This window comes from Balaenoptera borealis (assembly GCF_965194805.1).
Source record: "Balaenoptera borealis genome assembly, chromosome: 16".
NCBI classification, from domain to species: Eukaryota; Metazoa; Chordata; class Mammalia; order Artiodactyla; family Balaenopteridae; genus Balaenoptera; species Balaenoptera borealis.
The window spans coordinates 45,151,447-45,166,170 of record NC_138872.1 but is presented as its reverse complement, the minus strand read 5'-3'; the positions used below and the strand labels follow the sequence as shown (position 1 = coordinate 45,166,170).

Below are 14,724 nucleotides of genomic sequence, written 5' to 3'. Positions count from 1 at the left end.
TTTGTCAGCACTATGTTTTGAGCAAACTTGAATGCAATTTGCACATTTATCTTTAAATTCTTGGCTTCACTTTCACCATAAAAACATCCTACCTACCACGCCTTAGGTGCCCACGCTGATATCAAAGGGAAAAACAACCAAGAGAGGTCTGCGTTGGCTGTGCTACCTCAGAAATCGAACTTGGCAACCTGAGCAGTGGCTGGGAAGATTCCTGCAAATCTGCACATCAAAAGTGTTCTCCGTCAGGCGGTCTGCCGAGAAGCATTCCCATTCCACATCCTCCCTCTCCTTAAGGAGATAATGGAATAACCTCAGATTCCTTCAGCACAAATGTCAGAATCCGGAGGCCTGTCCTGTTGCACCTGGCCAGTGGGTACCACACCCCGAGGCCCTGCTCTGGGGAGGCGAGTACAGGGGGCAGGGGAAGGGGGCAGAGGCATACAGACTGCACACCCCCTGCCGCTTCTGTCAGGGCAGGGCGGGGCTGGGGCCTCCGTGGACAGCGCTCTGCCCTCGAGGAAACTGGAGGTTGGTTAGTGGCAACCAGGGGCATTAATCAGATCAGCAGGGGAATGAGAGTGCGCTTCTAAGCCAAAATAAGAACGATCGGGGAAGTGATCTGGTCTCTGTGAGGCGATGCACTCAAGGACCCGACCTTGTGCAGGGCAGGCCCCCCAGGAAGGCTGAGGGGGGCGACGTCCTCCATGAGTTGTGTGCGAGAAACCAGGATGAGAAGGGTGGGCAGAAGGGCCGAAGCAGAGGGGACGGTGTGTGCCAGCAGCCAGGAAGGGAGGCACTGACAGTGCCCCGGGTAACTGGAACAGAGGCCAGAGATGCCCAGTCAGTGGGAGGCATTAGCAGACGAGGACCTCATAGGCCCCACTGAGGACTTAGGACCCGGCCGTGGGACGGTGGTGACAATGAGAGGTGCAGGTCCACCTGGTCAAGAGCCCCATGGACGACCCCGAGTCCCTGTGAAGCCGGGGCGCATGTGCCCTCCACTTTTCAGGGGGAGGTTGGCAGGATCGTGTTCTCATCGTTTTAATGTTTTTAAATCATTTTATCAACAAGAAGGCAAGGTCCCTGGTCCTGTGACGGGATTGGCCTAGTGTCTAACAGGGAGGGGCTCTTTTGAAAATGAGGGAACCAATATTGAGAAAGTCCAAAATCATCAACCGCGTTGCCTAGAAAAGGAGCACTGACCATCAAAGTAAGACCCGAGGCTTCCTGTTATGAGGACACCGTGAGCCCCACCCGGCACCTGGCGAGGTGTGGACAGTGCGCTGGGTGAGGAAACAGATTTGGGGACACACAGGCCGGGGGCAGGTCACCGCTCACCAGCCCAGCGCGGCCGCAGGGATGCTGCGTGGCCCCTGGAGAAAGGACAGAGCAAGAGCATCCAGCCCAGGTGTGCGGGGCAGGCCCAGGCGGCTCACCGCTCAGACAGCGACCCGACGGCACAGGAAGACAGGGAGGTGTATGCAAGGTGCTGGGGGTGTATTTGGGGGAGGGGCGTTGTGTTTGGTTGGTTTTTGTATTTTTTTGCATCCAGCTTTCTTTAGCCATTCCGAGGAGGCTGTGATTTCTTTCTAATCTGTTTTTATGGGAGCATAATTTATACATGGGAAAAGTCACTCTTTTTCGGTGCACAGTTCTGTGCATTTTGACATGTATAAGGTTACCATCGTTTAACTGCCACCTCAGTCAAGATGGGGACTGGCTCCAGGACCGTGTCCTTCCCTCTCGGTGGCCGTGATCCATGCGCTGAGGGGGCAGCATGGGGAGGACCCGAAGGGAAGAGACCTGGGGACGGTGCTCCCCAGATGCAGGCAGGCCACCCAAGCACACCATCTCCCCACATCCCCAAGCAGGGCGCTCTGCCCTCCTGATCGCCTGGATTTGAAGCAGCAGCCTGGGCTCCAGAAACCACCCCACCCCCGCAAACCACAACCCGGGGCTTGAGCAAGTGCCGGGCAGGTTGCTGCCTCCTCAGCATGGGTGCCCCTCCCCTCCGGGGCTCAGAGCTCTCCCGCAGCCCCGCAGAGCCAGCTCTTCCTCAGGACCCAGCCCCGTCTGCCCATCGCGGCCTGGACGGCTGGCTGCTGGGCTGGTGCTGCATCGTCTCAGCCCCGTTGATTGAGGCTGATACCCTCGTTCTGCAAATGCAGACAAACCACAGAGAGGGGGCCTTGCCCTGTGCCTTCGGGCTTCCCTTTCTCCTCCTGTCCCCGTGGGATTCCCCAAGTCCTACCTCTTAGGACAGGGCGAAGATGCTTGAAGAAACGGGGGAGTCAGTGCTGGCAGAGAAGGGCCAAAACTGGTGTTTCTGGTTTAGATCACCATTTCAAGATGAATTGAACAACGAACCGTCTGTCCAATACGAGGGTGCAGGGTAGGGGGTGCGGATCTCTGGCATGGCTGCGGGAGGTAGGGGTCCATGTGTTCAAGGAAATCGAATGGAATTAAGGGGGGAGGCAGAAGGAAGGGGGAGGGTATAGGAGACTGAGGCAAGCCCCCTCTTCCTCTTCCTCTTCCTCACTGGGTGGCCGAGGGAAGGTTTGCTTGAGTCCAACAGCCCAGAGTGAGCAGCTGGGGCCGGCCTCCGGGTGAGGACAGGAGAAGATTCCAGGAGGACAGGGAAACCCTGCCCTAAGTCGAGTGTGCAGGAGAGGGGCTTCCCAGGATGGTACAACTCGTGGATGTCTTGTTCAGGAGAAGGTTATTTCAGGTGCAGTCGGGGGATATGTCTGGCCTGGGGCGGGGGGCGTCATCACCACGGACCCCAGTTTGGAATCTTGGTTTATTTTTTCACGGGATCCCTGAAACCCTGCTGCTTCTGCTGCCCCATTTTGTTTCCACCATTTCCAGCAGTCGTGACTGAACTAACCATCCCCAGGGTCCTTCTGTCTTTCGCAATCACACTTTCAAAACAGGCTGAAGAGGATTTTGATTCTGTTAGAATCTGATGTTAAAACAATATTTCATTTCTCTTGTGAGAGGAAATCTGTTGTTTGCCTACATCTGAGCCTGCTGACCAAAAAAAGGAAGAAGGGCTCTCTCAAAACAAAAAGAGATAGCGCTGAACCCAGGCACACATTCTGAACAAGACAGACAGACAGAGTCGGGCGTAGCCTGTGTTATTTTACAAAGAAATGCCGAGAAGGTCAGGGATGTTTTCAGATGTGCTCGGGTGCCCCCCACCGAGTCACGACAACCATGGAAACATGTTTTTCTCTCTTCTTCGTAACCTCGGTTTTCCTCGAAGAGATGACATAATGATTAACCCCCATTCGACACACGACCACTGTGAGCTTGGGGGTCTTCTGCCCCCTGCCCAGTCCGCATGAGAAGGTCACGCCCAGGAGCCTCAGGAAGGGCTGTGGCCGTGCAGGGGGGCCACTTGGGATTCCGTGGGCAGTAGCATTTCCTTACTTCCTCCTGCGTGCCTCAAGGTGCCCCTCCTCCCTGAAATGCGTGATATGCAGGCTTTCCGTCTTGCTTTGTGTGTCTTTACACACTCTGGTGGGCTGCCAGGATTTCGGTCAACCAGGGCCCGAACGCGGGGTGAATGAGCAGGGCTTTGGGAGACATGTGAGCTGGGTTTTGTTAAAAATCTGTTTGCTGAAACGGAAGAGAGGCTGTCTGTCTGGTCATTCCTTGGAAAATCTTGTCTTTGTGATTCAAACATGAAAACACAGGATCCTTGGTTCGGGGAGATCTTAAGGGCATAGCGAGCCTCAGAGTGGAAAAAGGCTTTATCTGGCCTGCTGTGTAGACAACTCCAGCGTCAGTAGAGGGGGAAGGACAGGAGGGAACTTTCTGGTGTCATGAACATATTCTATATACTGATGATGGCAGTAGTTCCACGAATGTGTGTTCTTCAGGACTCATAGAACTGTTTGCTAAAAAAGGCGGGTTTTACAGTCCAGGGGCCTGTAACTCCCCGGGGGGCTGGGTGCCCAGGCCCACGGCCCACTGCGGTGCCCTCTGTGGCGGACAAATGGCTGGAGAGGCCAGGCACTGGCCCAGAGTCCCACTGGGACAGTTGTGGACACAGGGCCAGTCCCTTGTTTTGAACTGAAGTTTCTTTCCTCTTTGGCAGGTTCCTCTTTGGTGTGACTAGACTTGGGGCCCCACGTGGCAGCTGGAGTTGGGGGGTGCTTCGGGCTGTGGTCACCCCTCCTCTGTGGCCTCCCTGGGAGCACAGTGGAGGGGGCTCTGCTCCCCCAGACTTTGATGGGCCTGTAAGCAGGGAGAATGGGTCTTTGAAATGGATTTTACAGCTGAGGAGGGACTGCATCTCCGCTGTGCGAACATCCCCTCCTGCGGCTCTGCCTGATGCCCGAGACCCCACCAGGACACTTGTCCAGGTGGGACAGCAGCCCTTCCAAATGACCGCACCGTGCCTGGAAAGAACCCTTTCCACTTTCTGGAAACCTTGAACTTGCCCTCAAGACACTCCAGATCCCAACACATCCTTTTTCTTTATCCACTTACACACCCACCAGGTCGTTGTCGCGCATGCCCCGTTTATGGAGCACCTGCTGTGTGCCAGACCTGGGCCAGTTCCCTTCACCTAATCCTCATGGAAACCCCAGAGGGGGCTGGGCCGGCACCCTGTTTACAGCCTTAGGGTTTTTTTCTTTCTTTCTTTTTTTTTGGCTGCACTGTGCAGCTTGTGGGATTTCAGTTCCCCGACCAGGAATTGAACCCGGGCCACGGCAGTGAAAGCACCGAATCCTAACCACTAGGCCACCAGGGAACTCCCAGTCTTAGGGGTTGTGTGGTGCCCGTGGCCGTGTGACCACCCATGTCAGGCTGGGATTCAGATCTGGGGTGCATGACACCCACACTCTTTGTTGGCCCTGCTGGATTCTTACAATGCAAACTGTGCAAGTGTTGCCGTGGGGATACGTAAATAAGTCTAGAAGTAGCCGTTACCTTCTCAAATGATTTCAGCGCGTAAATGGTGCACCAGCGCGCTCTTATGAAACTCCTCCACTTGCACCGAGGACAGAATTCGACATCTCTAAGCTGACCTATGGTCCCCCCCTCCACTTTTCTCTCTGCATCCCACCTCTGCAGCCTCATCCTGGACCCCCTCCTCCTTGCTCACCTCACTCCACACCCTCTGCCAAGACTCTTCCCAGCACAGGGCCTTTGCACATGCTGTGCCTTCCACCCAGACTGCTCTGCCCTCTGCTCTGTGTTTGACCAACCCCTGCTCCTCCTTCACGTCCAGAATTGTGTCAGCTGGTCCAGCAGGCTCTCCAGCCCTGTCGTGCTGTGCTCCTCCTCCCTGGCTCCTACCACTGTTTCAGAGGCAATTACAGTTTGGGGGGGGGGGCGGAGATCCTTTGTTGTATGTCTGTCTCCCCCACCAGAGCTCAGGCTTCTCAAGGCAGGGGTTTGTCACCATGCCTGTCACCCACCAGTGACAGAGCACACGCTCAATAAATATTTGCTGAACTGATCCAAGCGGTTCGGTCTGAGGGCAAAAAAGTCATTTGAGTCATAAAATCAAATTCTGACTCATCCACCCTGGCCTCCTTCCCCAGGCCCCATGAGCCCTGGAACGCCATCAGCGAACACACACCGCACACCACTGCTGAGACTGGGAGACCTGGATGACAACGATGTGAATAGAAGGCAGGGCCCACGGCCCATTTCACAAGGGCCACCCAGGTTTGAAACACTGGGGGAATCATTTTTAGAGTTAAGTGATTTGTTTATATGGTGTCTTTTTCAGAGAGAGGCTGAAGTTTGGAAATCTCAAGTTCAGGTGAAGCCTGTACACAGGGAGTTGGATCTCCCACGGGACAGGAAGTGAGGCACATCGCGAGGGTCAGTGCCTCACCTCGCCTCGCCCCACCAGTGTCCTGGGGTCCAAGATGCCCCAGTAAGGGTTCTTGCCTCTGAGTCTTGAAAGCATGTTTTGGTTTTCTTGTGTTCTTGAGAAAGGATGGAGGAAGACATCCTAAAGCAGTAAGACTTTGACAGTCAATTTGACTGCTCCTGGGAGCAGACCCTTTTGAAAAGTGGAAGGGCGGGTGGTGAGGATGATTGGTAAGGTATCACTCTCCCCTCTCGACCCCCAACATGATTTATCTGCACCTGCTTTGCTCCCACTCATCGAGTTCTTCCTTCACACGTACCTATTATTGAATCTGGTTTTCTGCTAGCCTTCCGAGGTCCTGAGGGCAACATTGCTGCACTGGCCATCTCGGGAGGGCACCCCTCACCTATCACCCACTCCACACACACCCCAAAACCGTCTCCTTCATCCAAGATGGATGTTGACATCTCCAACTGCATCTTCACGACAGCGACTACTCATTAAAACTGAGAAATTCGGCATGATCCAAGTGTATAAAAATATTTGGATATTTGACTGAATTCAATTTTCTTCCAACTTTTGCTTTCTGAAAACTTTCAGAACACTGCATATAAAATTCAGCCAGTTTCACCATCCCAGGAAAAGGGCCCCAAGAAATGTGTGTATTAAAAAGACAGTGTTTCCTATCTCCAAGAGAAATGAGGATGATTTAATACTGCATGAGACCTTGGTCTCTGAGCCACAGACTGACTTTTGTGTTTGCATATCTCTGAGAGCAGATAATGCCAAACCATTCACAGAGGGACACACAGCCAAGATTCTAAGAGATGCCCCAAGAAGGACTGTTTAACTCGTCCCAACAAATAATCCTATAATATATTTTAAAACACTTAGGCATAAGTCCTGTGTATGAAGTTGTTATGGTTACAGAAGGAAAAAATAAATATTTTTGCACACAGACATAACATGAAGTCCTTCTACAGTGAAAACAATCTCCTCTGGAAAGATCTTTGAAAGTCAGAGATGGAGCCTGGAGTAGATGGAGCTAGTGATGGGGTGGCGGGCAGCCTTTAAATGCTCCTCTTGGCATGCGCATTGTCCATGAGCCTCGTTTAATAACATAAAACGAGGGGGCTGGGGGAGAGAGGTGAACAGACACAAAACCCAAGAGCACTGTTATTTGTTTATTTTCTACTTGTGATGTCATAAGCAGGAGTTTTGCCTGTGTTCTAGTTTATCTCCAATAAATAAATAACTATGTACAAATGTGCTGAGTTTACAAAATGGTAGAGGAAAACCTTTGCATTACAAAAGATACATTTACATGATACACATTTTTCCATACACAGAAGCATGAAGCATTTCATTCCTAGCTTACTTGAACCAAAGACCCTGTGTGGCAATGTCTAAAGGTGTGTACCTAGGCTTTTCTACCAGAAAGCAAAGCTATAAAAGGAAAATTCCTCAGTTTCTTGAGAATATAGGGCCTGACTTGGCCTGCTACTTATTACTCATCCATATTTAATCTATTCCAGAATGTTGGAAGCTGTCTGGAACAGCTCTCCTCAAATATACGAAGCAGACAACCCCCTGCTGATCTCGTTAAAATGCAGATTCTTGTGCAGTAGGTGGGATGGAGCCTGAGTGTCTGCATTTCTAACCAGCTGGCAGGGGCAGCTCCAGCCTCTTGTCCCGGGACCACGTTCCAAATGGCTGGGCTTAGAAGGCCCCTCCGAACTGGGAGAACTTCTCGAGGGCCTGATCAAGGTGAGGCCCTAATTGGCCATGCTCCAGGCTGCATCCCCAAACTCCCAAATTCAAGAAACCAGTAGAGCTGGTTTTATTTGGGCCTACAAATGACAAGAACAGTGAGAGTCCAAATGGTCATTGGCATGAATCCTACAGCTCAAAACTTTCTTACACTGTCTCCCAGGAGGTGCTTCCATCTTCTCTCAGTTTAGAGCAACCATGTGAACAAAGATTTTCAACATTGTCAAAAATAACTAATAATAATAATAATAGGAATAATAATAATAGGAAAAGACACTGCATCAGAAGCTTAACAACAAGGACTACTTTTTAGTCCAAATCAAAACAACAACAACAATAAAACGGAGGTTCTTTGTTTAAAAATAAAAATGAAAATCTCCTTGCATTGAATTCCTGTGGTAGTCCAGCAACATTAGTCTAACAAATGCCCTTCACATCTTAACCTTCGTTAAAATGATATTGCTCTGGAAGCCTGAAATTTCAGGATAAATTAGCAAATCTGCTGAAAGAACAAATTCCCAACCATTCTTATTTCTAGTGTTTTTGTTTCTGTTTCACATAACAGTTCTGCCCAGGCAGACAGCTAAGGGCAGAAGTAGGGTCCAATACAGGTAGGGTGGCTCAGGTGGGTTGGCCGAGTTCCTGGGAGGGGTAAATTGGGAGAAACGAAAGGGCTGAAATGCGGCTTGGCTTCATAAATGCGAGAGGGCTGGAAAAGATAGTATAAGGGCCCCATGACAAGGGGGAGCACATAAATATATAGACAGGGAAGGGCAGAGAAGGGAAGGGAGAAAGGCGGGAGGGATACAAAGTGGGTGTCGGAGACACAAGGGTAGGGAAAGAAGCCAAAGAACAAAAAATACTTAAAAAATAAATATCTTGGTCATTATCTATGACTCAATTACACTTCACTTAGTCCACTGGGATGAAGTCTGCCCCAAGGCTGCCAACCAAGAACACTCACCCCTCCTGTGCCCCTTGGTGAGGGCATCGGACACTTTGCAATCTTGTCACTATAAAACTGCCATCTCTGCCCACTTGTCCGATGACACCATGGAAATGGCTGGGGCCATACTTCTTCCAACGCGCCCCCACCCCCATAGCCAAGTGTAGAAGCAGCGAAAGAAGAGGAGCGAGCGTCTTCTCCAGTTCTGACGCCAGCTAAGGTGCTTTGGGGTAGTGGGAGAGAAAGGCTGGAGAGGGGAGGAGCAATGAGTCCCAGGAGGGAGGAAAAGGCCACCCAACACCTGGGCCAGGGAGGGAGGTCCCTCAGAGTTTCTGAGGCGTCCGCTCGGTCTTCACGTGCTGCAGTACCACCTCCTTGGCGGGGACCCCGCACTTGTACTCCAGCTCCGCCCGCGAGGTGACTTGCTTCTTGCGCAGGTGGCAGAGGAGCGCCAAAAGCGCCACGACCAAAGACAGGCTCGCGATGGAGATGCCGACGAGCACGCCCGAATGCAGAGGCCCCGCGGGCGGGGGCGAGGGGCGAGGGGTGGCGCCGGGAGTCGGGCTGCCCGGGAGCGCCCCAGAGCCGCCGTCCTCCTCGTCGCCGCCCTGGTCGCCGCCGCTCACCTTGATGGGGTCACAGTCGGTGCCAGTCTGGCCGAAGAGGGCCGTGTCGGGCCCGCAGATGCACTCGTAGGTGCCGGGGAGGTTGTGGCACTTGCCAGGGCAGTAGCCGTTGTTGCACTCGTTGATGTCCGTGCACACGGAGCCCTCGTCCAGGATGTAGCCCTCGGGGCACCGGCAGATCGCCAGGTTGTTGGGGTCGCAGTCGGCCGGGCACGAAGTCTGGTTGCAGAACATCTGGCACCTGTGCGGGGCGTGGGGGATGGGCGCGAAGCCCTCGGCGCAGATGCAGAGGTAGTCAGTTCCGCCCACGGGCTGGCACTGGTACTCGCAGTCGGTGCCGAAGCACGGGTCCACAGGCTCCACGCACTCGCCGTCCACCAGGTCGAAGCCGGGGAAGCAGTGGCACTGGAAGCCGCCCTTCGTGTTGACACAGCTCTGCGGGCACGGGCTGGGCACCTGCATGCAGTCATCCACGTCCTCACACCGGTGCTGGTCCGCAGCCAGCCGGTAGCCCGTCGCGCACATGCACGTGTAGTTGGTGGGCGCGTCGGGGAAGCCGGGGACGCAGAAGTGCTCGCAGAGTTGGTGGCACGGGTGCTCGGCCGGCACCGCACAGGAGCGCCCGTCCGCCTGCAGGGCGGCGTCGGCGGGGCAGAGGCAGCTCGACGCCCCGGCGCTCCCGTTGCACGCGTGCTCGCAGCCGCCGCCCTCCACGCTGCAGGCCCAGGCGCCCGGCGCCTCCCGGCCCCAGCGCGCCTCGGCCTCTGCGGGCGGCACCGCGCACTCCAGCTTCACCCCGAGGGGCATCACGGCGGCCGAGCTGCCCAGCGGCAGCGCCTGGAAGTCCGCGCCGCGGGCCCCGAACGGGGTGCTGTAGGTGACAGAGACGCCGGCGGCCGCCGCGGCGCCGGGCTCCACAACCAGCGGCCGGCAGGAGGCGGCGAAGTTGAACTCGCAGAGGAAGCCGTCGGCCTCCGCGCCGCACGGCAGCTCCTCCCAGGCCGGCTCTCCCGGTGCCGGAGCCCCGGCCGCCGAGACGGCGACGCACAGCGGACCGCAGAGGGGCGTCCCGTCGTCGTGAGGCCGCGCCCACCTGCTGTAGCTGGTGCGGTTGTCGCCCGTAACCCACTGGAAGCCGCGCAAGGGCTCGCGGTGCCCCGGGTCGCCGCAGCCGGGCGGGAGCTGCAGGCCGATCCAGAGCCGCGGGCCATCGCCGCCGTCGCCGCTCAGTAGCAGGGAGATGACATCCGCTGCCACCGAGGAGCGCACGGTCATCAGGTGGCCCCGCAGCTGCTCGCAGACCCGGCTGGCGGCGAGGAAAGTCGCGGGGCCCCGGAAAAGCGCGAAGCAGTCGTGCTCGACGCACTGGCTGCCGAGGGGCTGCGGCTCCGGGGGCGCCGGGAGCCCCAGGCCGGCGGGGGCCAACACGCCGAGGAGCAGGACGCGGAGCATAGTGTCCGCACGCAGCGCGCAGGGGCCCGGCCGGGGCTGAGAGGCGACAGCCGCTCGCGTCGGTCCCGGACTAGGCGCGTCCGGCTGCGGCGCGCAGCCCCGGCGAGGCAGCCTCTGACAGGCGGGCGGGCCTGGGCCCGAGTTTATAAGTGCGCGGCCCCCCTCCCTGGACGTTCGGGAAAAGGAAGGAAGTGCCTGGTGGGAAGGGCTGATGCTGCATTCTCGGATTACTGGGTTCTCCGGACGCCCTGCGCCCGCCCTCGCGCCCGGGATCACCTCGCGGGGATGAGTAAACTCGGCCCCGGCTGGGAGGTCCTCGGGCGGGGCCGGCAGCGCAGGCTCCCGGGAGGGCAGCACCTCTGTCAGCGCGGCGACAGGACCCGCCCCACGCGTGCAGCCCTACAAGGGGCTTAACCCGCAGCCCTTAACCTCCGGTCCTCTTTCTTTTCCTTCATCAATGTGTTGTTACCACCTATTTCAAGGAAAGGCTGGATTGCGGAGCTCTGGGAAGAGGAGACTGGGCGAGGAGGGCTTGGAATGAGAGGTGGGGACGTAGCGCCCAGGACCTGCAGGCTGCGGGAGGAGTTGCCCGCCACCCAGAGGGGCTGCCTAGGGCGTGGCCTTCGCCAAAAAACACGAGCGCAGGGCGAGGGAGCCACACCCGCCCCGGCCAGGGCGCCTAGAGAAGGAGGCGCTTGGAGACAGAGGGCGTGGCTGAGGCGACCACGCGCAAAGGAGGAGGACTGGCCTTACACCCAGTCCCCGAGTGGGGACCCACGAGTCCCTGAGTGCCAGCTGCCACGGCCAGACCTCATCTCATCGCGTGAGAAAGTCGTGGGGACACTGTCAGGGCGTCAAGGTCTTGCCACCCTTCGGAAGTGGTAGCAGGCGAATTCCCGCCGAGCCCTGTGGGGGCGAGCGAGTTTAGCCTGTTTGGAATGAGTTCTTCCAGCATCTCAGAGGGACTGTGCAACTCGCACCCCCAAAGGGACGCGCGGTGTGCCCTCGCAGGGAGGGTCTGTCTGTTGAGGGTTTTTCCCTTTGGCTGAGCAATCAGATTGACACAGAGGAGCACATAAATGCCACTTGGGCGGCAAAGGACATAGACGAGGTGCTGTCCTGGGCACGCGCGGGGTGGGGAGCGCTGGGAGGAGACTGGAATCTGTCACTTTCGCGACTTTATCCGCTCACTCTCGGATCAGGAATGCGGAGGGGTGGGTCCAAAGCAGAACGGTGAGAGGCAAACTTTTTTTTTTTAACACCCTGTGCCATCCTCCGCCGCGGTCACTTACTGCGACGCGCCAGGCGGCGGCGCTGTTGAACTCTAAACGAAACCAAAGACGTTGGTGAACTCGAACTTGGGCTGAAAGGGTTAGGGTGTGGGGACGCAGAGGCCTCTCCCCCGGCAGGACACGCGGACCCCTCGTCCTACCCGAGGATCGGGCCCCCACGTCCAGCAGAGCCCAGGACTTGCGAAAGAACAGGAGAGTGTGGTGTCTTCACCTGCGGAAGACAAGCACCTGCCGGCGGACGGACTGACCGCAGGGACCAAGGGGGCGGCGCGGGGACACTCCGAAAGCGAAAGGGGGGAGGCACTGTGGTCCCCGCACTCCCTGACGCCTGCCCGCGGGCGCAGAGCCTCCTGAATATCCCGCTGCCCCCCCGCGCCCCACGAAAAGGGACACCGAGGTCTGAGGCTCCCCGGAGTGGGATCGACTGCCCCTCCGGGAGGAGGAAGGAAAGACCCCCAGATCGGAGAGTCACGCAGCCCCGGGTGGGGGCGGGGCAGGCGCTGGCCTGACATCCCACTGGCTGCAGAGCTGAGTCAGGGGTCACGACTCTGGCCGCCTTGGAGAGGCTGTCTCGGTGCAACGGGCCTGGGGCGGGGCGGGGCCTCCAGACACCGGCTGGAACTCGCCCCTACAGAGACCTCAGAGGTGGGCGCGTGAGACGGGAAAGGGGACCGGACCAGCCACACCCTTTGTTCAGCATTTACAAAGGATTTCAGGACTACGGCGGACAAAGCCATAAACGAAGGGCGGGGCCCTCTGAGCTCCTGCCAGCCCTTAAAGGAGTTAAGGGACGTTGAAGCCTCAGGTCTGGCCGTCACCAGGCTGGGTCACTTCACGGATGAGTTCTAGCTGATTCACCCTTAGCCAAAGAGCTTTATCAAGTGTGGCAAGCAGCTTTTTTCTTAAGAGATGTAAAAAAGAACTTTCTAGTTCTAACATGAACGTCTGGTAGACTTGTTAACCCCTAGGTCCCCTGATGAAGACCCTGCTTGGCACTGTTTCTCGCCAGAAACAGTTCCATCTAGCTCTGTGGGAAGAGGGAAGGGAGTGGCTTCCCGCTGGGAGTACCTGACCTCACTCTCCTGCACCTGTGCTGGAGATTCGAGCTAGATTCTAGCCAGGGCAGTTCCACACGTAAGTCAAATAAAAGGCATCCAGATTGGAAAGGAAGAAATAAAATTATCTCTTTATTCACGATATTGTCTCGTTTGTATATGGAAAATCCTAAGAAAACTATTCAAAAACTATAAGAACTAATAAACAATTTCAGCGTTACAGGTTACAAAATCAATACATAAAAATCACTTGCATTTTAACAATGCACAAATTGAAAATGAAATTACAAAACAATTCCGTTTACAATAACATTAAAAAAGAATGAAATACTTAGGAATAAATTTAACAGAAGTGCAAAATGTATACTCTGAAAACTGCAAACAATGTTGAAAGAAATTTTAAAAGACCTAAATAAATGAAAAGACATCCTATGTTTATGGATTGGAAGATTTAATATGGTTAAGGTGGCAAAATTCCCAAAATTCATCTACAGATTCAGTGCAGCCTCTTAAAATATCTGCTGATTTCTCTACAGAAATTTTCATGCTGATCTTAAAATTCACATGGAAATTCAAGGGACTCTGAATAACCAAAATAATCTTGGAAAAGAGAAACAAGACAGAAGGATTCACACTTCTTGATTTCAAAATTTACTACAAAGCTGCAGTAATCAAAACAGTGTGGTTCTGGCATAAGGAAAGACATAAATCAATGGCACAGAATTGAGAGTCCAAAAATAAACCCTTTGAAGATATACAAATGGCCAATAAGCACATGAAAAGATGCTCAAAAATAAAACTTTTTGTATTTAATTTTAGTCAATTAATTTCCACAAGAGTGCCAAGACAATTAAATGGAGGAAAAAATAGTCTTTTTTATTCTAGCCATCCTAGTGAGAGTGAACTGGTTTCTCAGCGTGGTTTGATTTACATTTGCCTGGTGGCTAATGATGTTGAACATCTTTTCATGTGCTTATTGGCCATTTGTATGTCTTCTTTAGTTGAATGTCTATTCAGATTCTTTACCTGTGTCTTAATTGGATTAGTTGTCTTTTTATTATTGACTTTTTCCAGCGACTCACAGATGCTGGTGCAAGTACATGGCCTATTTTCATCAACCAGGGTTGCAGACCAGCTACTGCAGACCTCGGGGGTCTGAGAACAGGCCTGCAGGATGGTTTGGCAGCTCCCGGGTGAACAGACTGAGAACATCTGGAACTTGGGCAGATGGGCCCCCCGGGGGAGTGAAGGAGTCACAGAGAGCAGCTGTGGGGAGAGAGCTCTGCTCTGGGGTAAGGGGCTGCCAACATTTGAGTTCATCACTCAGAAATCCCACTTCCACTCACAGGCCTGGGGGGTGCCTGGGGTTCCGTCTAGCTCTGTGGGAAGAGGGGAGGGAGTGGCTTCCCACTGGGAGTACCTGACCCCACTCACCTGCACCCAGAGCCAGCCCACCCACCAAAGGAGGGGGAAGCATTCACCCACACCCAAACCACTGGGAATGCTTTTCAGACTGGGAATAATTTTGAAGCCAGATCCCAGAGAAGCACTGGCAAAGGCTTCTCTTTAGAGTTTATTCTCCTTTGGATGGGACTTTTGGGACATTTAGCAAGACCCAGCCTTCCAAAGTCCCTTAAAGGACCCCCCAGGAAAGGGGACATACTTATCTCATGTTCCACAGGCAATGAGGAAGGATGCTTCCTCCTTGGAACTGGACGTCACTTTTATGCTCCTGATGGCCAGCTGG

At 54.7% G+C, this 14,724-nt stretch overlaps 1 protein-coding gene and 1 long non-coding RNA gene across 2 annotated transcripts in view; both read right to left on the bottom strand.

Moving 5' to 3' along the window:
* LOC309613470 overlaps positions 1–14,724 on the bottom strand; it is a 254,337-nt gene that overhangs the window by 182,472 nt on the left and 57,141 nt on the right. The window lies entirely within an intron of this gene.
* Positions 7,008–10,819, bottom strand: THBD (thrombomodulin). Its single transcript, XM_082360308.1, has one exon. The coding sequence runs from the start codon at positions 10,628–10,630 to the stop codon at positions 8,876–8,878; it is 1,755 nt and encodes a 584-aa protein (XP_082216434.1). The 5' UTR covers positions 10,631–10,819; the 3' UTR covers positions 7,008–8,875.